At 51.2% G+C, this 24,584-nt stretch overlaps 1 protein-coding gene across 4 annotated transcripts in view; it reads right to left on the reverse strand.

Moving 5' to 3' along the window:
- Positions 1-13,095: 13,095 nt before the first annotated feature.
- CMKLR1 (chemerin chemokine-like receptor 1) overlaps positions 13,096-24,584 on the reverse strand; it is a 47,589-nt gene continuing 36,100 nt past the window's right edge. For 2 of the 4 annotated variants that reach the window (XM_075012978.1, XM_075012977.1), the window contains exons 2-3: positions 21,693-21,776; positions 13,096-19,314 (exon numbers count right to left, since the gene is read on the reverse strand). In XM_075012978.1, the coding sequence (XP_074869079.1) occupies positions 18,250-19,311 (1,062 nt within the window). In that variant the 5' untranslated portion in view covers positions 19,312-19,314; positions 21,693-21,776 and the 3' untranslated portion in view covers positions 13,096-18,249. Of the gene's footprint in view, positions 19,315-21,692; positions 21,777-24,584 lie in introns of those variants that run through there. The other 2 variants (XM_075012979.1, XR_012648043.1) reach the window with 2 other exon arrangements.

Genomic DNA, 24,584 nt, shown 5'->3' on the forward strand with positions numbered 1-24,584 from the left:
TTAGCATGAGCAGGCAATGCCTCAGTGCCTAACCCTGGGTGGCTCTCTGTGGCCCATTAACCAGCCCTTCTGAGCTCTCCTGTCCTTGAGTTAATATTATCACCACAGACCTACAACAAAGCTCAGGGCCCCACTGCACTGGAAAGGGTCCAGCCAATAGGAAAGCGAGTCCCTGCCTCCGAGCTTATAGTCCACAGAGGTTCATGTTGCCCGTTCCTCCCTCAAAGTCACAATCTGCTCGCTGACGTCATGCTCTTCCACCTGGGCAGTGCGGGTGACGGGGCGGGGGAAGCAGCAGGAAACGTGGAGCCAGGAAGGGCAGAAAATTTAATCAAATAAAGGGAAAGCCCAAAGCGGAACTTTCCCGCCATCAGTCAGGAGTTGGAGACAGTTTCTCTGCTCCCCAGGAGTTTCTGAGGCCGTGGAACAAAACAGACGGAGTTTTTCTGCCAGGATCCTTTATCCTCTGCTTCCATGGGAGAGTTGTGCTCAGTTCAGCAGACGTGCAAGAAGGAATTGTGTTATTAAGGACCCACTTCCCATCCGAATGTGTCTCCTGCACCTTTTCCCTCAGAGCCACACTGCGGAAAGGCACAATCCCCCTCTTCTCTACAGCATGCGCTGACTCCGTCTGGGTTATCGGCAGCTCTGTTATTGTGGTAGAGCTCTTTCTCAGTCTCTATTTTCTTTTTCTTTTTGCCAGCTCTGCTAACGTCTGCAGGCTTGAGCAGAGAATCCCCAGGGCCATCTTGAGGCTACTGAGATAGCACGCCGACATACTGTGCTTTGAAGCTTTTCCTCATGAGGGATTTGGGCTTCGCAGTTGTCAGGCTCTCGTTCTGCCTTGCTCTCTTAATCTTCCCAGGCCTGCACAGTCACTGAGCAGCTTGGGAACCCAAAGAGCTAAAAGCACTGGCTGAAGAAAGACATGAGCCTGGTCCTCCCTGCAGCTTTAGTCTGTGTAGTGTCTGTAAGACCAAACAAGGCTCAAAACACTGCACTCTCCTCACACTCTCTCAAATCTTTGCTGCTTCTAAACCTGTAACCACCATATTGATCCTGCTTTCCAGGGGCTAATAGTTCTGGATCAGCTGTTAGTGGGGAATGTTTCCCACGGTCTCTGCTTTCTTTCTTGGAAAGGCTAAACTCTAATTAACATCTGCAAGCTCTGCTGGTATAAATAAAAGGAGAATCCAACCTATGATCTCCAGAGAACAGAAGAAAACCAGTCCCCTAACAGCAAGGCCTTTGAAAGTCTTGTGATGCAAATCTCACTGGAGAAAAGGGGGTGGGGTGGTCGATTACTATTGCATAATTATTTGGCAACATGCAGTGAGTAATTCGATTGGCTGGGCTCCCTCGCCGGAAGTTCAGCCGAGTCTCACTTGGGTTTTGGTCCTTGAATTTCCACCGATGAAATGTCTATTTACTGCGCTTCTCTCGCTGAGTGATGGGCAAACTGCTCAAAGCTGAAAGTGGCCTTTCCTTACCGTGGCCCAGAGAACCGGGGGGAGAGAGCGGCAGTATGTTTCTGAATAGCACAGGACCACAGGACTGGAAGAGATGCCCTTCCAGGTGACATGAGTACCAAGGCCAGCTGAAGACAAATACTTGATTGTTTCCCATTCCTTAAATCGACTTTCCTCCAATGCAGCAACTCTTTCTTCAGACTTCCCATCCACACGGAAAAGTACCATATGATGCATCTGACGAAGCGGGTCTTTGCCCACGAAAGCTTATGCTCCAAAATATCTGTTCGTCTATAAGGTGCCACAGGACTTCTTCTTGTTTTTGAAGATGCAGGCTATCGTGGCTCCCCCTTTGATATTCAAGATGGCATGGTCACATGTCTTTCTAGGACCAACCGCAGTTTGGGCTTGCAGGAAAAATAAAACCATCTGTGGGCTGCTGGATCACGCACTGAGCCGCGGAGCTCCTAAAGAATCACTGGTGCCCTCATTAGCACATTTACAATGAAAACTAGATTCCTACGTCACATACAGGAATGCACAAGAATAGGGTCTACAGATTCAGCAGACAATAACTTTAAAAATATCTTACCTGACCTGTTTTGCATAAAGCATCGTCACGTTATACATATTCATCTTCATCAGCCAATTTTCATAAGGCGTTGGGGGGCCTGACAGTACATCCCACCGCTATAGCTGTGACAGGTCCCCATTCAGCAAAACATTTAGTGCATAAGCCCAGTTAATGTCAAGGGAACATAAAGCACATGTTCAAAGCTCAGCACACATGTTGCTAAACAGAGTCAATGTGCTGAATCATAGGCCATGTGCACAGCAGTAACCTTACAGTCCAGTCTTTGAGGCATGAGGGGGTGGCCCATCTATAAACTTGTCTTTCAATTTTTAGCCGTGGGGCCGACAGCCACCGTGGGCCCTGGGGCAAGGTGGGAGGGAGGGCTGGTCCACACCCCTGGAAGGGGTGTGGCCAAGAGTGGAAGGGGCAGGGCCAAGCATGGAAGGGGCGGGGCCTAGGGAAGTAAGACCTTAGCACTGCCCAGACTGTGGCACTACCACCTGCCCCAGCCTTGCAGAGTCATGCTGCCACAGAAGTTCAGACGGGCCAGAGACTGATGCCACCATCTCTGCCGAAGCAGCAGTGGCCGCAATCAGAGCTCTGGGCCCCTTTTAAATGCCAGGCCCCTGTGCAACTGCCCCTCCCTGTCAGTGGGTCTGCTTTTTAGACTGTAAACTCATGAAACTCTATGAATAAATGTGCTTGCTTAGGCCGCTTAACAGTGGCCATTGCACCATGCGCCATCCCTGATTGAAAAATAAAATGGGTTGGCTGGGAAGATCAGAGGGTAAACAGTGAGCTATGCAGTCTGGAAATAGCCCTGTCAGGTGGAGGAGAGACATGAGTTTGATGTAGCCAGGGGTCCTAGTGTGCATGTCCTGGGTGGACTATGGAGAGGGGAATATGGGTGCACTTGCCCTGAATGTTGACAATCTGCATTTTACTTATTGGTAATGTTCTCCAGCATTCCCTTAAAAGGTGCTCTTTGGGGGCGGTGGGGGAGGGAAGCGAACAAAGAAACTCCTGTGAATTTTATTAAGTTTTGGATTGGGCCCTTGGTGATCATTCTGTTCAAGCCGACTCATTTGCTAGGATATCAGCAAAAGAAGCTACACCACAGGCAAATGTATTTAAATGTTCCGATAAATACAGTAGATCCCCGACTTGCACGATTTCAACTGCTGCATTTCTTGCAATAACACAAGTCGAAATCGTGAGTTGCGGTGAGCCAGGAACCAGGCGACAGCCTGGCTCCCTGCTCTACTCCATTTGTGGGAGCTGGGAAACTAACGCGTGCTACTGTGCTGGTCAGTTTCCAGACTCCTGCAAGTGGCTGGGAGCCAGAAAACTGACAGCTGTTGCTGTTCCTGGCTCCCAGGTGCCCGCCACTCCCAGGAGCCGGGAACCTGACCCATGCAGCATGCAAATGGAGGGGTGCCAGGAACTACCTGGTTCCTGGCTCCCTGCAACATGCTGGAGCTAGGAAACTGACCAGGACTGCTGCGCCTGGCTCTGGGCTCCCTGCCGCTCACGGGAGCAGGGAGCCAGGTGCAGCCAGGACTGGGGGACCTGCAGGTGGCAGGGCCTCTCCCCGACCCAGTCCCTATTTATGTTAAATGTGACTTAGGTGTGGTTGTCCAGGAACGCAACTTATGCATAAGTCAGGAGTCTACTGTATTTGGACATTCCGTAAGTGTCAGAGGGTCCACCCTACATGCACCTGGTGAAGCGGGTCTTTGCCCACGAAAACTTATGCTCCAAAAAGTCTGTTAGTCAATAAGGTGCCACAGGACTTCTCGTTGCTTTTGCAGATATTCCTTGTGCAACATCCTCCCAGCACTACTCCAGAGCGCAATGCTCTTAAAGCAATTTTGACTGCAAAATATACTCCTAAAAATTATTTTAATAAGATATTGCCTTGATGTGGATTAGCAAAGTTAGGACTGGATTTGCGGCCAGTATAAATTGGCTTGTGCTGTTGAAGTCAAAGGGACTGTGTCAATTTATACCAGCTGATTTTTAATGAACCATTTGTGTTTTAGAAACGGAAACATCAATAAGAGCATTATAAAACAACAGCCTTCTGGAAACTGACAAACTTCGTTATCTCTGCATGGAGCTTTTACATGTATTTAGATGTAAAACGGGCTTTTTATATTAAATAGGCAAACAGCTACAAAGGCAAAATCAAACATGAGGTTTCCAAAGCTGTCATTATCACGATGATTTAAGCCGAGGTTATGTACCAAGTCAGAAATTATGGGAGAGATGTTTGCAGTAATGATAGATGGGGCTGGAAAAGCCAGCTGTGAAAATTAGCAAGGATTCTCCCCACGTTAACTTCTCCTCCGGGAGGGTCACTTTATAAAACAAACAAAAGCCTAATGGAAACCATGCCCAGCACTGAACGCTAGGGGCTCACAGCCACACTGGTGCGCCACTGCCGAGAGATGAACTGCATCAGCTTCCATGGAGAGAGCTGACAAGGTGCAGTTCGTGCAGGGGACGGCCGGTGGTCCCCCTAGCGGAGCAACTTTGCAGAGCTGCCTGTTCTCCACCAGCTGCTACACATCACTTCTAAGTGGCTTCACACAGACCCACGTGGAAGGTCACTGCCAAGGTGGGTTGTGGGAAGAGGCCCTATATCTAGGTTCCCTCTTTTTGGCACCATTGTGTGGAATAAATTTTGTTACATCCACCAAGGTGTGGGCCTATGTGCACCACCCACAGAAACACATGCTGCTGGCTTAGGCCGCTCTGCTAATCAGCTGGGCAGCATTTGACTCACTCCTGGGTGGCCACTTACAGGGAACACTGGCCCATACCCACTTTTACAGGGACCCCATGTGCACTGTACAGTCCACTCAGAGGGGCTGATAGTACAGCTCACAGAAGCCAGTAGAGTTGGTGGGTCAGCTTCTGCACCCCACCTGCCCCTCCAACCACCGGCAGAGGTACGGAACCTGCCCTCCACGGAAGACAACGGAAGCGCTGCTCTTGAGTTCAATGCCTGAAGAGCAAGCCCAAAGACGTGAAGGTTTGGTGAGGATGTCTCCCAGGGGACACAAGCAGGAGGCGGAGGGGCCTGTGCCCAGACAGCTTGGCCGTCCCATGGGCTTCCCTGAAACTCCTGATCTTTTCATGCTCCTTTACAAAGAATTATAATAGAACAAGGAGTTGGGGGAGTCTGTAAATCCTGCGTTAATCCGGCCATGCTGCAAAGGCAGAAAAACACCTTGCCCCTTGCCATGGAAGCACAGGAATGTGATTCAAAACAAAATACAGATGACGGGTGCCAACCTTGAAGTACGGCCTCCCAGAGCCTCTGAGCGCCTTATCCCTTAGGGCATTTAACTAAGGGACACAGAAGACAGACAGTTTACCCATAAAACTAACAGATTCCCCGATTCAGTTATTAACGGGAACAACCCAAAGTTTCCTTAAGGGAGAGATTTCTGAACAGCCCAGGGCATACAGTAAGCACGAAGGTCAGGCTGTGCACATGACTGCAGACTGTTTCATGCAACTCTGCTCAGAGGCCAATGGTTTCCTGCACCCCTGGGACCTTCCAAAGGTCAAGAGGGCTTTGAAACATGGGGATGTGTGAGGGAGTGGAGAAAGAAGGGCCGGCTGTAGCTCGGCCCTGCTGTACTTGCAACCTGGGCCAGGCCTGGTGGCAGGAGAAAAGCAAGGAGCCTGGCTCAGTTTAGGGCTCGCTTGCAGGGAGACAGGAGCAGCTGCCGCAGCCTCATGGCATGACCCACGGTTTGCCGCCTTAGCTGCTATAGGCGCATATAAGTCCCACCCCCTGGGAAAAGTGGGGGGACCCCCGAGAGACCCCCAACTAAGGGGATCCCCGCCGTGCAGGGGAACTGCACGCTCTTCAGCCTCCAGCCTCATCCCGGCTGAGGTTTCGTAGCCACATTTCACCGTGAACATGCTAACTAGAAGATGCCAAAACTGGGGCGTAGACCCCAGACTCGTTTCTGGGCTCAGCCTGGAGGTCAGCCCACTAAACGGGAGACGGGTGTCAGAAATCAACCCTTTGCATTTCACCCTCCGGGGAAACAACAAGCTGCACAAGAAGCCACTTTTTAAAAATCTCCCTGCCCCGCCTCAGCATGCAGCCGTCCAGCCCATCAATGTTATTGGGGGAAGTAGCCAACAGGTGGCAGTAGCCTGTCTCCTATTAATGCACTTCAGAGTCCTGTCTGGCGCAGGACTTCAGCCTCCTCCTTGGGTCACACCGACCACATTTGATTTTTCAATACAATTCCCCTTGACCTTCCCTACTTGTAAAGGCCTCCCAGTAACACAGATAGAGATCTCACGCCCCCACTGAGTCCAGGCAAGCCAGAGCAGCCGGCAGCTCCAACCTGGCAGGGCATTCTGAGCTGGGTGAGCTCTGACGCCTATTTAAGCAGTAGCAGAGAGATAGCTGTGCTCGTCTACATACTATGAAAACAAAAAAGCAGTCCAGTAACACTTTAAAGACTAACAGGATAATTTATTAGGTGATGAGCTTTCGTGGGACAGACCCACTTCTTCAGATCATAGCCAGACCAGAGCAGACTCAATATTTAAGGCACGGAGAACCACAAATAGTAATCGAGGTTGACAAATGAGAAAAATTATTATCGAGGTGAGCAAATCAGAGAGCAGAGGGGCAGAAGGAGCCGGGGGAGGGGGGAGTCAATAATTAGATAAAGCCAAGTATGAAAAAGAGCCCCTCTAATGAGCTAGAAAATTGTCATGCCAGTTCAAACCACGTGTTAACGTGTCACTTTCGGTCTCGGTCAGATCTACAAGATCTCTGCCAAATATTCATCAACCTGGACTGCTCACCAGGAGAAACAAAAAGACAAATCAACAGGGCCAGACGAACGCCCAGAGACCAGCCACTCCAAGACAGGCCCAAGAAGCCAATAACAGAACACCACGAAAGCTCACCACCTCACAAATCATTCTGCTGGTCGTCAAAGTGCCACTGGACTGCTTCTGTGCCTTCATAGTGCATCGAGTAGCACGGCCGTCTCTCTGTGACCATCTCTACGGAAGTTGGGCTTTTTCTGGTTGCTTGGATCCATGTTGAGGGGCTTGGCACCACCCCTTGCGCTATGCACGCTGGGGAGATGCCAGGCGCTCGTGGCGTTATCGTAGGACTTATGCAAACAGATGAGCAGTGATAACAAACAACAGTATGGAGCACCAGCTGGTTCACTGCAGCAGCCTGGTTAATTTCAGCCCGAGGCAACCCCTGGTGGGGGTGAACAGTCATGTGCTGTGTTAAGGGGGGGCGGCAAAATAGGGTGAAAAATGGCACAAGGAACGGGACCCAGGGAAAAGGCAACCCAGAAGAAGACTGCAAGGGGCCAGGGAGACTAGACGTCAAAGGAAATGTTCGCGGCAAGCCAAGGCGCCAGTTTGGGAGAGGGGCAGCCGCCAGGCACGCGAGGGTGTTTCTTGGCCTTCTTCCCCTTCCCCTGAGTATCAGGGAGCGAGGGGAAAGCGCACGTTCGTGTGCATGCCTCTGCTGGCCGGTGAGGGGACGGGCAGGGGAGTACTTCACGCGAACCGTGTACTATCTCCTTGCTCCCTGACAGTCAGGGGAACCGGAAGAAGAGCAAGCGGTGCCCAGTTCGCACGGCTGCTGTTGTCCTGAAACGGCACCCTTGGTTGGACTCAATAGCCCCTAAGCATGGCACTGACTTGTACCAACCCAGCTTCCAGTGGGGGCTGGACCGGCCCCAGATTCACAGCCGCTCGGGAGATTGTTTTAAAAACTTCAATCATCCCTGAACACCAGCCCCGAGGTTAAGGGTTAGGTGTCCAAACCAGTTTTGCAACAAGCCACCCAAGAGGCTGAACTCCCCCTCCCATCCACCCCACTCCAGGTGGTTCATCCACCCTGTCGTGTATTTAATTAAAGCTGTCCCCGCAGCAGCTAGAGCATCTCTGAGCTCAGACACCAGAGCAGCTGTGCACACTGAGGAATAAGTTACTGGCTCATCAATTCCATTTCCTGGTTCACGCGCTTGTGCTGTTTATCTTGATAACCATTGCAAGAGGATAACTCAGGGTAGCCTTCTGGTCTCACTTCCGCCACACACACACACACACACACAAACAAATTATTCTCTCTCTTTAACTCTCTGTGATGGGATAAAACAAAGCAGCAGAAATGTAGCACTTCAAAGACTAACAAAATGGTTTATTCGGTCGTGAACTTTTGTGGGGCAGACCCACTTCTTCAGATCAATTGGAGGGGATAAGGTCATCAAAGACGCCTTGGGAAGTTCCCTGGTTTGCGCATCATGCCACTGACATTTGTCTTCCCGATCTCTGGGGCTCCCCACCACCCTGTCCTGCTGGGCCAGATGCTCTAATCTCTCCCAACCAAGGCACAGAGTTGAGGTTACCTCTGCCTGCAGAACAAAGTGGACGCTGTTTAACCACAGCCCTGGGAGGAAACAGTGCTAGGGCACAGGACCCAAGGAATCCACCCCCAGAATAGATTAAATCCATCTCTGTTTGTGCAAAAGATTTGGTAAGCCCTCTTTATCAATGAAAGGGAGATATGCACAGTGGTAGCCCTTTCCAGCTGCTACTAATTTACACTGGCCTTGATTATAAACAAAACAGGCTTTATTAAGCAAAACAGTAGTTGTAACAGTGATTATAAATAAGAACAAGCTGATCAAAGTGAGTTACAAATTAAACAAAAGAGAACACATATCGCTAATTCTGTTCTTGTGAGTTCTTACCCTAAATAAGCGTTTCTATATCAAGCGAACACTTCAGGCCAGAAGTGATCTTATTCTGACCTGTGTCTCCAGTGAAGTCCTCTGTCTTTCTTAGGGTGTATCAGGCAATTTCCAAGGTAGGCTGAAGCCAAATGGAGGAGGATCCCTTTATACCTTTCCCTTGTGGAAGGAATTCCATTGTTCTCGTTGGCCGTTTCTACACATGCCACTTTCTCCAAAAGTGGCATGCTAATAAATGGCCCAAAATATGCTAATGAGGCACGGATGCAAATTCCCCACACCTCATTAGCATAAGGTCACATGAGTTGCAGTTGGGAACACGCTCTTCTGGACTCCAAAACAATGTGTAGAAGCGCGGCCCCTGGGGGAGGGTTCTTCCGGAAGGAGGTCCTCCTACCGGAGGCCCCTTCTTCCAAACAATTTTCGGGAAGAAGGGGCCTCCAGAAGGAGGACTTCCTTCTGGAAGACCCCCTGGGGTCTGTGCTTCCGCACGTTGTTTTGGAGTCCGGAAGAGCGTCTTCTGGACTCCAACTCATGTGACCTTATGCTAATGAGGCGTGGGGAATTTGCATCTGTGCCTCATTAGCATATTTCGGGCCATTTATTAGCTGTGTAGAAAGGGCCTTTGTGTAAAAGGATACTCCAAGATGGAGCCTGTCACCTGAGCAGGTCACCTCTCTAAGTCCTTTTGAGGTCATCAGCCATTGCCTGTCCGCGGGCTTGCATGTTCGCAGCCAGGCTCCTCGGATGCAGATTAGCACCCGTTAAACTGGCCGATTACTTCTATCCCCTCCCAAGCCGCCCTCTTGCAACAGGGTAGCCACCCTTCCTGCTGAGGTCTTCCCAGTGACCAACATTTAGAATACAAATTTGTAGACACTCCTTTTAACTTCGACTACAACAGTGATACAGGCCCAAAAAGAGCATTTAGGGATCCAGCAGATTAGACCATTGAAAACAACAGGTCCCAAGGGATATTTTGTCTAAATATCTATTTCCGTAACCCCTTTTCCATAAAGGTTGGAGTGGGGTGGGGGGGGTCCCATCACACCTGCGCATGTGAGGACCTAAGTCAGTTGAGCTGTGCTAACCTCTTGCTCTCCCCAGCTGCTGCATTCTGGAAGGGCATTTTCTACCCTCAGAGGTGTCACTGCAGAGAGGAGGGCATTACCCAGCAGGCTTGCTTGCTGCCGGAGGCGATGGTCCCTGTTTTCACTTCTTGGCACAGGGCTCAGCTGGCTCATCGATGCCTGATGAACGAGGAGCTGATTTGAAGTGCCTCCACCCAACCCGGAGTGGTATTTTATCGAGATTGCCGTCTATCTCCTTCACAGCTGATTACCATTTGCGGAATTCCTAGGCTGCAGCGTATCCCTGTGTATCAACGCCAGGTGCTCACATCAGATAAAAGCCTTTATCTACAGCGGCAGGTTTCCTATTACTAACAAACCTTTCATGTTATATTTCAGGCCTAAGAGGCAGTTTTATTTACTTTCATCACAGAGATTTGATTTTGGCAAAAACTGCTGGAGAGGGGATATTTTGATGTCAATCACGATGTACAGGTTTACATATTTATTTCATTCCCGCTTTGCTGTGTACAAAGGCTTCGTGGCATCTTAAAAATAACTTTGCAGATGAAGAATTTGGCTTCTGCACAGCCGAGTGCCATAGGAAGCCTTGGGGCAGGTAGATGTTATTACTAGTGCTTAGTAGGGCTCCCTGTAAGCTGAGCGCTTGGGCAGCTGCCCAGAAGAGATTCAAATGCTGCCCAGCTGATTAGCACGGCACCTGCAGCCACCCACAACAGGCAGCATGTTTCTATTGGTGGTGCACCTCTGCATATGCCTTGGTGCACATAGCAAAATGTAATCCACCGACAGATGAAAAACTTAGAGGGGACCAGGAAGCCCGCGACTGTGGGGTCATGGTTGTATGAGTGCCTGAGCAACGTCTCTCCTCCTTCGCTCTGTGAGCGCATCTACCCATTACAAGTAGCCCCTGCTGGGAGTTCGTGGCTCTCTCTCTCCACTTTGTAGTTTTTTTCTGCACTGCGTGGCACCAGCCACCGCCCCGCCACACCACGTGGCAGCAAGGCTGTTGTGGGGGTCGTGCTTGCATAAGAGGCCGAGAAAATTTTTCTCAGCGGTTTATATTTGCGTGCGCTCCCCTTCCTCCCCCACCGGTGCCACGCAGTCGGGGTCTTTCCCGCGCTCAGCCACATCACATGGGTAGCCCCCCGCGGAATAAAAGGACGTGCCTCATGCTCGCTGCTGACCGGGGCTGCTGGGCAGCATCGTGTCCTGGCTTGCGTGCGGTTAGGGCTCCAGGGGTAGGGAAGAATTTTGGGAGCTTGCGGCTTCCCCACCAGCAGATAAGATTTTCGAGGCTTTTCTGCCACATGGGGGTGCTACTTCAACTGCCCCCCCCACTGAAAGCCCCCCACACCCCAACAAGGACCCAGGGGGCTTACTGCTGCTGGGGGGGAGAGGAGTTTCCTTGGGTAGCTAAGATCTTCATGGGAGGGGGAAGATTTCAGCTGGCTCTCTGCAGCCACAGACTCCACCCTGCCAAAAATACTTTTGGGGGCTGGTTGCCCATTGCAGACACCTGCTGCTTTTTGCAAAACCTTTGAAATTTCAATTATAAAATCTTTTCCCTAACTCGTCCTACTCTCTTAAGACCCATGAACACTCCTGACCTAATCAACTTGTTAGTCTTTAAGGTGCCACAGGCCTGCTTGCTGTTTGTGAAGTTGCAGACTAACCTGGCTCCCCATCGGAGACTATTTCCCCTTCCTAACAACAAGGGAGGTGCAAGCGAGAGAAGCGGGAGGAACATTATACCTTATTGTGAGGTCACTTCCTCCACTGCTAAGCAGTGACATCAAGAATTCTGGCATCCAGACCTCTGCCTGTGGCTTGCTCTGTTGAGCACAGAGCTCCTTTCTGCCACTTAACTCATCCCGTCCCGCACCTTTCCGGGGCAATTCGTAGAAAAACCAGCCCTAGCTGGCTGAGCGCTGCTAATTCATTTGTAAAGCGAGGGAATGGCTGTGGCTTGGGTTGCCATTCCTGCCAGGCTGGACAACAGCTGTTCTGCTCCTGCGAGAACCTAAATCTTGACTATTTATTTTTCCAGAGGGACCCTCTCCCTGATGCTCTGAGGCTGGTGTTGGTTAACAGGCGCAAAGAGGTGTGCTCATGGGCTGCGAAGTCGCCATCTCTTTAAACCATGAGGGTCCCACGGGTAACGCCTCGCCGTGTGGCTGCCGTTCATCTTTTGGGAGGTGAAGAGAAGGCCCTCCAGCCGGTCAGCTCATCAGCGAAACAACAAGGCAATGCTCCCTAAGGGTTAGAGCTGGGGAAGGCCTGGGGAGCTGAGCCACAACTCCCGGGCCGTAGTCTCAGCCCTGCTCAGTTGACTCACTGTGAGCAGGTCACAGCACCGCTCTGTGCCTCAGTTTCCCTATCAGAATAATATTTACCTCTGCAAAGGGTTGTTGTGAGATCTAGTTAATTAACTCATGCGGATGGAAAAAGCAGGCCCTGAGAGCCTTTCGCAGACAAAACCCTCCCAGAGGTCATTAGTACCTGCAGATTTCCAGGTATTTTAGCTCATTCCTTTCCAAAGTGCTGTCCCAGGTCTGGGATAATTAACTGGGCATGACCTTTCCATGGTTCTGATGAGCATCTGACTGAAAACCTGAAGGGATCCCATTTCCCTATCAACTCGGCTCTCCCAAGGTGACGCAGATAAAACACTTGGCTGGAGGTTTAGCCAAACCCCCTCTGTTCTAGGGGTCTCATTCCTATGCCCTCTTAGACGCAGATCCTCACAGCCGTGTAGGCCCCTCACACTGAATTATTGACAGCTTTGTCCTCACAACATCCTGGGGAAACTGAGGCACAGAGACGTGCTGTATGACCTGACTCCTGATCCATACTCCTCCAAAGCATGGGGCAGGACGAACCGAAGCAGCCACTCCAGGCCCTCCCTGTGAATGGGATGGGGGAGTTACCTGGGGCTGAGGGCTGGGAGCAGCAGTGTGACCACTCTTGCTCCCATGCAGTTAGTGCGAGGAGGAGGGCAGGCAACCCCTGCTGCCTGCAACCCCTACTCAAGTAGTCCCCGGGCCTGTTGCATGGGGGAAGAAGGTAAGGGGGCTGGAGCAGGGGTGGGGCGGGGCCTCAGGTTCAAGGGAGGTTGCCTTTGACTCCACGCCTGGTTTACTGGGTGGGGAGTTGCTCTGCCCCTGCTCCCAGGACAGCCCTGGCTGGGAGGCAAGGTCAGTGGTTAGCTCAGTCCTGAAACTGGACTTTTGAAAGGCTGGGCTGTTTGAACGAGTTGAGCCAGCTCTTCAGCGGGGTGTAAATCGGAGTTGCTTTCTGGAGTTTGGCTGGAGCTCGGCTGATTTACCCCAGCTACAGGCAAAACCAGACGGTGCAGTTGGCTTTCATTGGTCTGAGGCAGAAGGAACCAGTCTGGTCCCGTTCACTTGTTCTACCCACCAGCAGAGCCCAGCAGAGCCCAAGCCTGGGAACCTCACCCAGGGATTTCTGCATCATGCCTGGAACATCTGCGTGAGCCAAAAAGAGAAGCACCCCTCCAGTGTTGATCCTGACCTGTCTTGTTCCCAAGGCAATGCTCATACCATACCCTTTTGTTGGTGAGTATAACTCCTTCCCCTGTGCAAACTAATTCTACCACAACCAAGCAATTCTCGGAGTTAAAAAATTCTGTTGGCCTCTTGGCAACTTATTTTCTCACCTGAGGCCTCTCCCCCTCGCTGCGGGGCCATGGCAAGAGGCCTAGGTGTCTATGAATGATCTTTGTGCCTTCTGGACACTAACCCTACGAGAATCTGTCCTCTGATTTGCATTGTTTAAATATCACTGTCTTGGTTCTTTTGTCAATTTCCCTGTTTTACTGATCATATTAATAGCTGTGTCTGATACAGAGACACCAACATATAAATAAGCACGTCACTGGCTTCCACTCATTGCTAGTAGTCAAGAAGTCAAAAGCATGACTTATCTCCCAAATTAACTGTGCATGAAATTGGCTAGAGAGAGTGGCTCAGCCCATGTTTTATCTAAAAGATTTATTAATGGACTATGCAGTCAACTGAAAGGCAACACAACTGGCAGGAAAGCTACTAGACGGGGGATTAGAAGGAGAAAAATCCTGACATGAGATTTATTATTTGAAAAGTTTCACTTCAGCTCAGTACTTTAGATTCAGCCTGTGGCACATCAAGGGAGGGAGGAGACAATGTAGGACAGGGAGAGGGTGGGGTACAGCATACAGCTCCTCAAATCCCCCCTTCCTCTTTGCTTTCCCATCCCCCTTTTCTGCTGGGGGAAGGGGGTAAACTCAGTACGGGAGGGGCTCTGACCACTGGGCTGCCGTTCAAAACCTGGCTGAGGATTATTGCCTGCAGACGGCACCGTACTTTATTGCGGAGATCTCCGTCTGCACCGCCGGAGCTCTGAAACCACAGCTGTTTCAGCTAATTTTATTTATGGATTAAAAGTTACCCAGAGCCTAGCTGCTAGGCGACTGGCATGAACCGAGCCCGATCAATCGACTTCTCCTCTCAATCAACCGGCCCATTGATTTTCCAATGGCGTTTATGACTTCTGAAGTCATTGGTTTGACTATTATTTTTCCTTCCCCCTCCGTTCGCCTGTTCCCTGCTCTACTCCATGTAGGGCTCGGTCCTTCCAAGCAGGGCTTGTTAACCACCACCTAGGACCTGGAATCCAACCTTAGGCCTCTGCGCATACGCCGCTCGCTGCGGGGGTCAGCCGGTACATTTGTGTCAGTCTCGCACGACTGAGAGGAAGCATTAAGGAGCTTTTGTTTTGCCTCGGTCTGAATCAATAGGCAGCGCGCTGGGATGGAGATAACTTGCCAGACTCGAAGGATCACGGCTCTCTCTGCTGATTTGTGAGCAGCTGAGAGATGGGGTGTGGGGGCCGGGGCTCTGCTTTCAGACTATATTTCACTGGTGGAGCCTGGTGAACGCCACGTGCGTGAGAATATTGATTGTGTCTTTGAAGAGCTTGTGGGCAGTGTGTCTGGAAGATGCACTACCCTGGCCTCATTCTGCTTCATAAAGAACTTTCTCTCCTGAGAAGCCAGTGACAGGCAGGGTCGGAATAAAACGAGCCAGCCAGCAGTTCAACCGGCTTTCTTAAAAGAGCAAAAGTGAAGCAAAATGCTGGGTTTAAATCTTGCCTTTCTCTTAGCCTGAAGCCCTCCGCATCCCTGAGAGAACTGCTCAGAACCAGGGTTCCCTGGAAGCTGAGTGCTTGGGCAGCCATCTAGGAGAGACCCAGAGCTGACCAGGTGATTAGCAGACCCCGCCCCCCGGCCCAGGACCCACACCCAGCAGCACTGGTTTCCATTGGTGGTGCGCATTTGTACATGCATTGGTGCACAGAACAAAATGTATTCCACCCACGGATGAACCAAGTGAAAGGGAACACTGCTCAGAACCCAGTACAAGACAAATTTAGAGTCACGCTGTAGGCAAAACACCTCTGCAGCAGCAAGTCTCAGGCATGAGTAAATTGATCTGGATCACGCTGCTCAGGCTATGGGCCAGGTTTTGAGACCCTCCCCACTCGCCAGGTTTCAGCCCGAGCCTGTACAGCCACACTGATATTTTTAGCTCATGCCAGTTGCCCCAAGCTCTGAGAGTCGCTGCCGTGAGTCTCGCTCTGCTGCATCAATGCAGGGTGCTCCTGCATTCAATTCCCTATAGGCAACCCCCCGAAGAGCACCACAGATTTAATAGGGAGCCCCTTGCCATCAGACCCAGCAGCAACGGATGCTGCATCTGTTTGGCGCTTCTGGCCGAGAGAAATGAAACTATCAGAACTTGGCTTTGTTGCCCGGAAGAAAATGCAAAAAACAAAACAAAACAAAAACAAAAAAAAACCCCATCAAAGTGTTTTGCGGAGAATGTTCTCTGCCGGGACGGCCGTGCCTGAGCCACATCACTATCGCCCCCACCCTGCCGCTTGCCCTGAAGTGCGGCTGACCATCACGGCATTGGACCGCTTCCCTGATGCAACAAAGCGTTTCTCTCTGCTCGTTGGCCGCAGAGAGATGACTGACATACTTAAAAGTTCACACGATGCACTTCAGTGCTTTGCTGAAATGCAGAGCTGGAAGAAGCTGGCCCGGTACCTCGTTCGTGACCTCTTTGCTCTACCCACGAGGCGTGAACGGAAGGCTTTTTCAGTGTTCTGTCCAACATTTGTTTTTGTCCTCCCTGACTTCAGGTGGACTTGCTGAAAAAAGTATGCTCAGAACGAAAACAAGCGAAAAAATTACACGGGTGTCGACATTATCTGCCTTTAAGATGCTAGTTGACTGGCTGAATGTGTACATGGTATATAAGATGCTCATAATCATTTTCTTCTGTGATAGATTTTATCTATATGCCAGATATAATAGGACCACATTTTGATCCCCCTGGGTGTGGAGCAGGTAAGGTTAAGACTTTGTCGGGGTTGGTGCCCTCCAGAGTTTCCTGCCAGCTGCAGTGGCTGAGAGTTCTGGGACCCTTGCCACCCACAGCTGCAGGCCCCCTGCGGGCTGACAGCTCGAGCCCTGCAGGACCGGATTAAGACATGCTGAGGCCCTAAACTATGTCATGTTCAAGAGGCTGCATAGCACTGAAATTTAGCAATGTTTTGTAGATAGAGGCCCCTCATAAGCTGAGTCCCTCTGCTGGAGCTTACTTAACTTGTGCATGAATCCATCTCGGACAGCCCTGCCCCATCGAGGCTGATGCACAAAATGTCATAGCAGTCTGTAAAAGTCACAGGATCTGTGACTTCCATGACATAATCTTATCCTCAATGGTGGGCACTGGAAGCATGTTCTCAAAGCAAGGGGTTACAAGTTGGCCTCTTCCATCTTCTTCCCAATTTAGCCGCATCTACACGTGCCGGCTACTTCGAAGTAGCCGCGCCAACTTCGAAATAGCGCCCGCCACGTCTACACGGAGCGAGCGCTATTTCGAAGTTGACATCAACGTAAGGCGGCGAGACATCGAAGTCGCTATCCCCATCAGGGGATGGGAATAGCGCCCTGCTTCGACATTGAACGTCGAAGTAGGGCACGTGTAGCCGATCCGCGTCCCGCAACATCGAAAGAGCGGGGTCCGCCATGGCGGCCATCAGCTGAGGGGTTGAGAGACACTCTCTCCAGCCCCTGCGGGGCTGTATGGTCACTGTGTGCAGCAGCCCTTAGCCCAGGGCTTCTGGCTGCTGCTGCTGCAGCTGGGGATCCATGCTGCATGCACAGGGTCTGCAACCAGTTGTCGGCTCTGTGGATCTTGTGCTGTTTAGTGCAAGTGTGTGTGGGAGGGGCCCTTTAAGGGAGTGGCTTGCTGTTGCCCGGGAAGTGCTAGTCCGCCCTGTGACCCTGTCTGCAGCTGTTCCTGGCACCCTTATGTCGATGTGGGCCGCTTTGGCGTGTAGACGCTCCCCTGCAGCGCCTACTTCGATGTGGTGCTGCCCAACGTCGACGTTGAACGTCGACGGCACCAGCCCTGGAGGACGTGTAGACGCTATTCATCGAAATTAGCATACACGTGTAGACGTAGCTTTTAAGTCAGAAACTATCTATTTTTCTCTCCTCTGTGTTTTTTTCTCTCGTTGGCATAAATCTCTTCAATTTCCTTGGTCTCTGGAAACATCTACCTGACCTAGTCTTCTAGTCATTTGTGGTCAAATTTTCTAAATTACAGTCCTACTATGCCCATAGATTAAGAGATTGCGTGTTCAAATGGAGATTTGTGCATGCAAATACCAGACTGTGTGTGCAATCACCACTAGTGCCGGATTTGAGCACACAGTTATTAGGTGCAAGCATGTATAATCTTTGAGCATCAGATTCGGGCGGAAGACTGAATGAATGAATGAACTAGTCCAATAGTCAAAGTGCCCCGTGGAGGGAGATGCATTTTGGCCTCAGAGCATTTCAACCTCTGGGACACCATAGTCCATGTCTCCACTTTTGATTTGGGATGCTTTAAGGAAATATTGTCCCACGGTTAAGCAATTCAGGAGGCATGAGCAGAAAAGTGTAAAGGCCATGAGCAAAAGTGACATGAAGAGCTACCAAGGTTGATATGAAGACTGCACATAAAGTGCCATGGTTTGTTGCTTTTTAACAACCTGGGGCAGCGAGCCTCTCATGAAGATTCATGGCATCTGTCATCAGGCATGACTAATCTGGGTAGAAGGGCAGATTCAATAAGAAAAACCGAGGCACTTCTTGGAACTCAGGGAAAGTGATCTTCCACTATCATTTAAGATTAGGGAATGCTCATTGATCTTAGTACGATTCTCTTTTGCATCCAAATAAAAGCTGATTGGAGCTTATCCTAGGTATGCCCCTGAGGTACCGAAAGTAGAGGTCAAGGAAGAATGGTCTCCTTTTCAGTCATTGAGGACATTTTAGAGACGCTCCTGTGAGCAACACTTGAGTGGGTGGTGTCCTCACTGAGCGCGTTCACTAGTCTGGAGAGGACGCTCACCTTAAACTTTTTAAAGTCCTGGCCCATGAAGACATACAGGATGGGATTCATGCAGCTGTTGGCTGCCGCCAGAGCCGTGGTGATGGGAATCCCTATCTCGAACACCACACGGGGAACTTTGGCGTGCTTCACTTCCAAGAGCTGCAGGATATGGTAGGGGGTCCAGCACAGAAAGAAAGTCACAATAATGGCAACAATGATTTTGAAGGGCTTTTGGGATTTCGCGAGCCGGTTTCGTTTCAGCTTGAAGACGATGACTGAGTAACAGAACGTGATGATGATGATAGGAATGACAAACCCTGCCAAAAGCCTGATGACGGTGACTGCCCTGTGTCTCATCTGTCCCAGGGCATTCTCTGTCATGGACAAGGAGTAATTATTAAAACAACTCACACTGTTGTGGCGAAGTACCGTGTGCCGGAAAATGAGAGACGGGCAACTCAGTAGAAAACCAATGGCCCAGAGGACGCTGCAAATCAAACAAGCAAGGGTGATGGTCCGACGGTTTTGGGCCCAGACTGGGAAGACCACGGACACACAGCGGTCGAAGCTGATCACCGTCAGCAGCAGCACACTGCTGTACAAATTCAGGGTGAGCAGGAAGGAGTTTAACTTGCACAGGGCCAGCCCGAATACCCAGTGGTAGTTCATGGCCGTGTATGCGATGTTCAGCGGCAGGAAGACGTTGAATAGAAAGTCGGCAGCAGCCAGGTTGAGAAACCAAATGGCATTGACAGACTTTTTCATCTTGCAAGTGATGACCGCGATGACTAGGCCATTACCTAAGATTCCCAGAAGGCAGGTGAGGCTGTAGACTACAACAGAGAGGACTCTAACAATGTCTTTCACATCATGTGAGGGTTCTTTCTGAGCACTCTCCGTGCTAAAATCAGGGTAGTCTTCATAAATAGAGTATTCCTCAGAGGAATTGTAGCTCTCCATTATCTGGAAACAAATCACAATAATTTCACCAGGCAATTCTTTTACAGACTATCCTTCTGATTGTTTCTGTGTATGAGATCAAGTCAACAGAAAGTCTAGAGAACATGAGCTATGAGGGAAGACTGAAAGAACTGGGCTTCTTTAGTTTAGAAAAAAGAAGTGATAGACAGGGCATGATAGCAGTTTTCAAGTGCCTGAAGGAGGGTTACAAGGAGGAGGGAGAAAAATTGTTCTCCTTGGTCTCAGAGGATAGAACAAGGAGCAATGGGCTTAAACTGCAGCAAGGGAGTTTAGGTTGGAAATTAGGAAAAATTCCTAACTGTCAGAGTGGTTAAACGCTGGAATAAATTGCCAAGGGAGGTTGTGGAATCTCCATCACTGAAGCTATTTCAGAGCAAGTTAGATAAACATCTACCAGGGATGGTCTAGATGGTTCCTGGTCCTGCCATGAGGGCAGGGGGCTGGACTTGATGACCTCTCAAGGTGCCTTCCAGTTCTCGTGTTCTATGAGTCTATGATGAGCATTCAAGATTTGTCCCACAGACTTTAGTCTCAGAGGGGTCGCCATGTTAATCTGTGGCGTCACAAATAACAAGCAGTCCTGTGGCACCTCAGAGACTCACAAATTCAGGAGGTCATGAGCTTTTGTGGGTTTTACCCACGAAAGTTCATGACCTCATGAATTTGTGAGTCTCTGAGGTGCCACAGGACTGCTCGTTATTTGGGAGACTTTGGTTTGTTATGTGAATGGATTTCTGCTGCTTCCTAAATCTGCGTGGCTACAGCTCTCCCTAGGAGCTGCACACCCGCCTGTGAGGACAGCAGCTGGAAGCTCTGCACCTGTATCTCAGAGCAGGATATACCCCCTTATGTCGGAAAGCAGGGCTGTGGCGAAAAAATCACGCATGGGGCCAATGTGATGTTATTGATGTGACTTCTCTGGGGAAAACCAGCGTTGGGTTGCCTGCAAACCCATCCAGGACTGGTCAGTCAAATACCTCAAAGTCCAGCTCACAGACATGGAGGAAACGCTACCGGTCATGGAGTTTAAGAGTGACCCTCTTGGCCACAAAAGTAACTTCTGCCCTTGACGTAGCTGCTAATGGCTGTGGGGTGTGTCAGGCCAGGTGAGGCTAAACCAACCTAATCTGCCTGGCATAGCCCTGCCCACAGGCCCCCTCCTGTTTCCCACCCATACCCTGGGGCACAGGGAACTGAGCTGCTCACCTGGCACTCTGGAGCTGAGGGCACTTCAGCAGCTCAAGGCTGCAGTGAGAGGCCACGGTGGGAAAGCTCTAGGTTCCGGAAGGGATGGAGGTGGGGGCCTTGGACAGCAAGGGTGGGGCCAGAGGCTAACCTCCCCAGGCTGGCAGTTCACGTGCCACCCATGTAGCTACTGCTTGTCAGAGAGGTGGAGAACCTACACCCCTGGGTACCACCTACGGCGAGAGCTACAGAGGCTGCAGCACTGTAAGTGTAGACGAGCCCTTACTGTGGATTTACAGTCGTGGGGCCGAGTGGCAAATTGAGCATTCGATGCCACAGGACACGCTCTAAAGCTCTGTGATGTCCCTGAGGGTTGGAATCAGCCCTCACAGACATAATTCTACCACCAACCACCAAGGAAAGGTCTGTGGCATAATTCATTGGTGCTCCGTTAGAGCTTTGAGAGCTTCCAATCGGGGAAGAATCATGAGGCTGGAAGAGACCTCAGGAGGTCATCGTGTCCAATCCGCTGCCCAAAGCAGTATCAACCCCAACTAAATCACCCGAATCAGGGCTTCGTGAAGCCGGGACTTAAAAATGTCTAGGGAAGGAGATTCCACCACCTCCCTAGGTAACCCGTTCCAGAGCTCCACCACCCTCCCAATGAAATAGTTTTTCCTAATGTCCAACCTGTACCTCCCCCGACCGCAACCTGAGACCATTGCTCCTCATTCTGCCATCTCTCAACTGAGAACAGCCTCTCCCCGCTCTCTTTGGCTTCTCCCTTCAGGTAGTTGAAGGCTGCTATCAAATTTCCCCCGCACTCTTGTCTTCTGCAGACAGAACAAGGCCAAAATCCCTCAGCCTCTCCTCAGAGGTCACGTACTCCAGCCCCCTAATCATTTTCATTGCCCTCCGCTGGACCCTCTCCAATGTGTCCACACCCGTTCTGTAGTAAGGGGCCCAGGATTGGACACATGTGGCCTCCCCATGTGGCCTCACCAGGGAAAATACATCAAAATATCACTGCCCTTCTCCTTCTCCACCCCAGCATTCGTTACATGGCATACTTCGGGGCCAAATTTACTCTGCTGCATCTCGCCTGACTCCTGCAGGGCTGCACAGATACAACTAGGGCTTGAACGTAGCCCTGTAGGCATTTCATTAAATCTCACCTATTTGCTCCAATGTTTTTTCAGCTCCGCTCTCAGTGTCTCTGTAGCAGGGGCCTCATCCACTCACTGACTTGCTGGAAAAGTCTGCAACACAGGAAAGAGACCCGCTGGGTTGATTAGCCAGGCAAACAAGTGCAGTTCTTTCCCTGGAAAACACTCCCTGGTCAGAATCACATGTATGTGCATGGAGATGATATTAGAACAAACAGCAAACTAGGGTCATGAGCCCTTCAGAGAGGTGAGTTGGAAGGAAGGAAATTGATGTGTAATGTCTATCAGTTTGGTCCTGCTCCCGAGTAGCGCGGTGTCCCCTGAGCTTCCTTCCTGGAGACAGCATCTGGGTCCTCTCAGGGCCAGCCCTTTGGCTGGGGCACTACAGTCGAATTCCTCCTCTCACTGGGATGCCAAGACCAGGGCCACTTCTTCCCCTTGTTAAGTGGGGTTGGGTCCTGCCCAGGGACCCTGTAGATGGCAACTGTCTGCTAAGTCCGTTTCACTGCTCTGATTCCCTGCGACCCTGTGCTGTCTTTACCTCAGGGCTCCATCTTGTTTGCCGCGAACGCCCCACCCACGCAGCACGACCCCTCTTCCCTCCAGCCAGTGCCGGCTCTTTGAGCGCTAGACAGCGACTGACTCCTGGTCTGTTCTGCAGCTCCCCTTAAAAAGGACTTCTTGGCTGCTGATTGGCTGCTTCCCCTGGAGCCATGCTAGCCTGCCTGGAGGACTTCTGGACTGCTTTTTTTCCAGGGCAGGGTGTGGCCGAACCATCAGGCATCTAGCAGGGGGCCTCAGAGCCTAGTCCCCCCATCACAGAGATCTTGATGAGCGTGCATCACTTTGCTGGCTTTTTTCAGACTCCTCTCCTGGGGCCTTGTCACTGTGACCTTGCTGGTGGGTGCGGGAGGGATGGCAGCCATCTAGCTGGGCCAGTCCTATACTGGACCTGTTTCACAGAGGTACTCACTCCTGGGCTGGAGCCTACTTCATCAGAGGCTGAGAGCTGGACAGGACTCCCCCCAGCAGGAGGGAAATGCGAGTGCTGGTGCTGTATTTGTTCCTCCGGAGCTAAAGTGCACCATGAGATTTAAGACAGTGGGATGCCGTTTGACATGCTAGGGTGGCGGAAGCAGCAGAAATGGAAACCTCCTGCATCTGACGAAGTGAGCTCCAGCCCATGAAAGCTCATGCCCAAATAAACGTGAGCCTTTACGGCGGCCCAGGCTTCCGCGCCGGTATATCTGACCTCCATAAATGGCACTGGAGTGCGTGCTGCAGCCAGCTCTTTGCGCGCAGCTGCTTTGTGGCTGATGGCTTTGAGCACTGGACAAAATCCCCGTGATGTTCAAGCAGGGGCGGGGAACCTCTGGCCACGGGCTGCACGCGGCTCCTCAGGGTAAGCCTCTAGCGGGCCGTGAGACTATTGGTTTGCCTTGAGCGGCCACAGACACAGCCACCCACAATTCCCAGCAGCTGTGGCTTGCTGTTCCCAGCCACAAAGATGTGGGGGAAGCGGTGGCTTGGCCCATGCCACTATCTGCACATTCATTGGTGCTTGTAGACCCAACCCGGGGGGCACACTAAAGATTCCCTAGTGCCTTAACAGCAACGAAGGGTCCTGCAGCACCTTACAGACTAACAGACAAGTTTTGAGCATGAGCTTTCGTGAGCACAGACGACTCACTTCATCAGACGCAGGGTTCACCCAGACTTCATAACACGCAGCACCTGAGTATGCTTTCCAAATCCCACTCCATGCGATACATCGCCGCATTGCACAGACGAGTCCCATGGGCATCTGGAGTCGGCCACATCGGTAAGTGCTGTCCTGGACCGGACTCCATGGGGTGACACTGCTGCTCGACACCTCAGTCACTGCCCTGTGGTCAGTCTGACTCCAGACACAGCAACGCTCAGCCAGGAGGCAACCAAGTGACTGTAATAAATGAGATTTTAGGACGTGGCTTGTACAGTCGAATGGAGGCCTGGCCCTGGTGAACCTTAATTGTTACGAGGATGAGTGAACGTCGCTGATCCAGCGGAAATAACAGTATCAGCAGAACTGGCTGGTGTACAGCTGACCATTAATGTTCCTGTTTAATGAGCCGTTCTAACAGTTCCTGCTGCGGCCGGGTCTTTTCATACCGTTACCTTTCGAAAGGCAAAACCACAGATGTGCACCTCGGAGTTTCCCAGGAGGAGACTTCAGTAAAAGAGCAGGGATCTGCCTTCCCCGCTTCAACGTCTTCACACAGGCCTACCCCTGACGGTTCAATCTGCCCTGACTTATTGCTATGGGAAGCGGCAGCCTCGCCGGCTGGTCCTGAACAGAGCTGGAGGACTCCTTGAGAAGGGTGCAGGAAACAGTACAAGAGTGGATGAACTGAGTGGGTATGAGGAATCATGAGCTTCAACCCTGGGTCCACAGGCACCCCTCCCCCCCACCCAGCAGGAACTGTGGACTGATGGACCCTACCTTGCCACAGGGGCCACCCATGAAGCTCCTGGTTGGAGGAGACCTCTAGACTCTGCTTGGCTTGGACTCGCTATTTAAGCCAGAAAGAGCGACAAGAAGCTGTCTGAGCAATGAGGTGAATCGCTGGATTGCTGTTACACTAGACCCTGCCTTCCTGTTCTCCCCTCAGTTCCTGCCCCTTTCCTGATCCCTGCTTCTCCGCCCCACCCTGGCCCTGGACTCTATCCATGGGCCTGACACCTGGTTCCGGTTCCAATTCTAACCCTGGGCCTGAGTGTGCCTCCGGCTCTGATCAGCTCCAGCTCCTGTTTCCCAGCTCTGCTCTGACCACTAGATCCAACTGTCTATGTCCATGTCCACAACTCTAGGGAAAAAGGTGTGAAGCCTACGGCCTCTGCTCTGTTTCTAGAACTAACCCA

Source organism: Carettochelys insculpta, chromosome 18 (assembly GCF_033958435.1).
Source record: "Carettochelys insculpta isolate YL-2023 chromosome 18, ASM3395843v1, whole genome shotgun sequence".
In the NCBI taxonomy this organism is placed as follows: Eukaryota; Metazoa; Chordata; order Testudines; family Carettochelyidae; genus Carettochelys; species Carettochelys insculpta.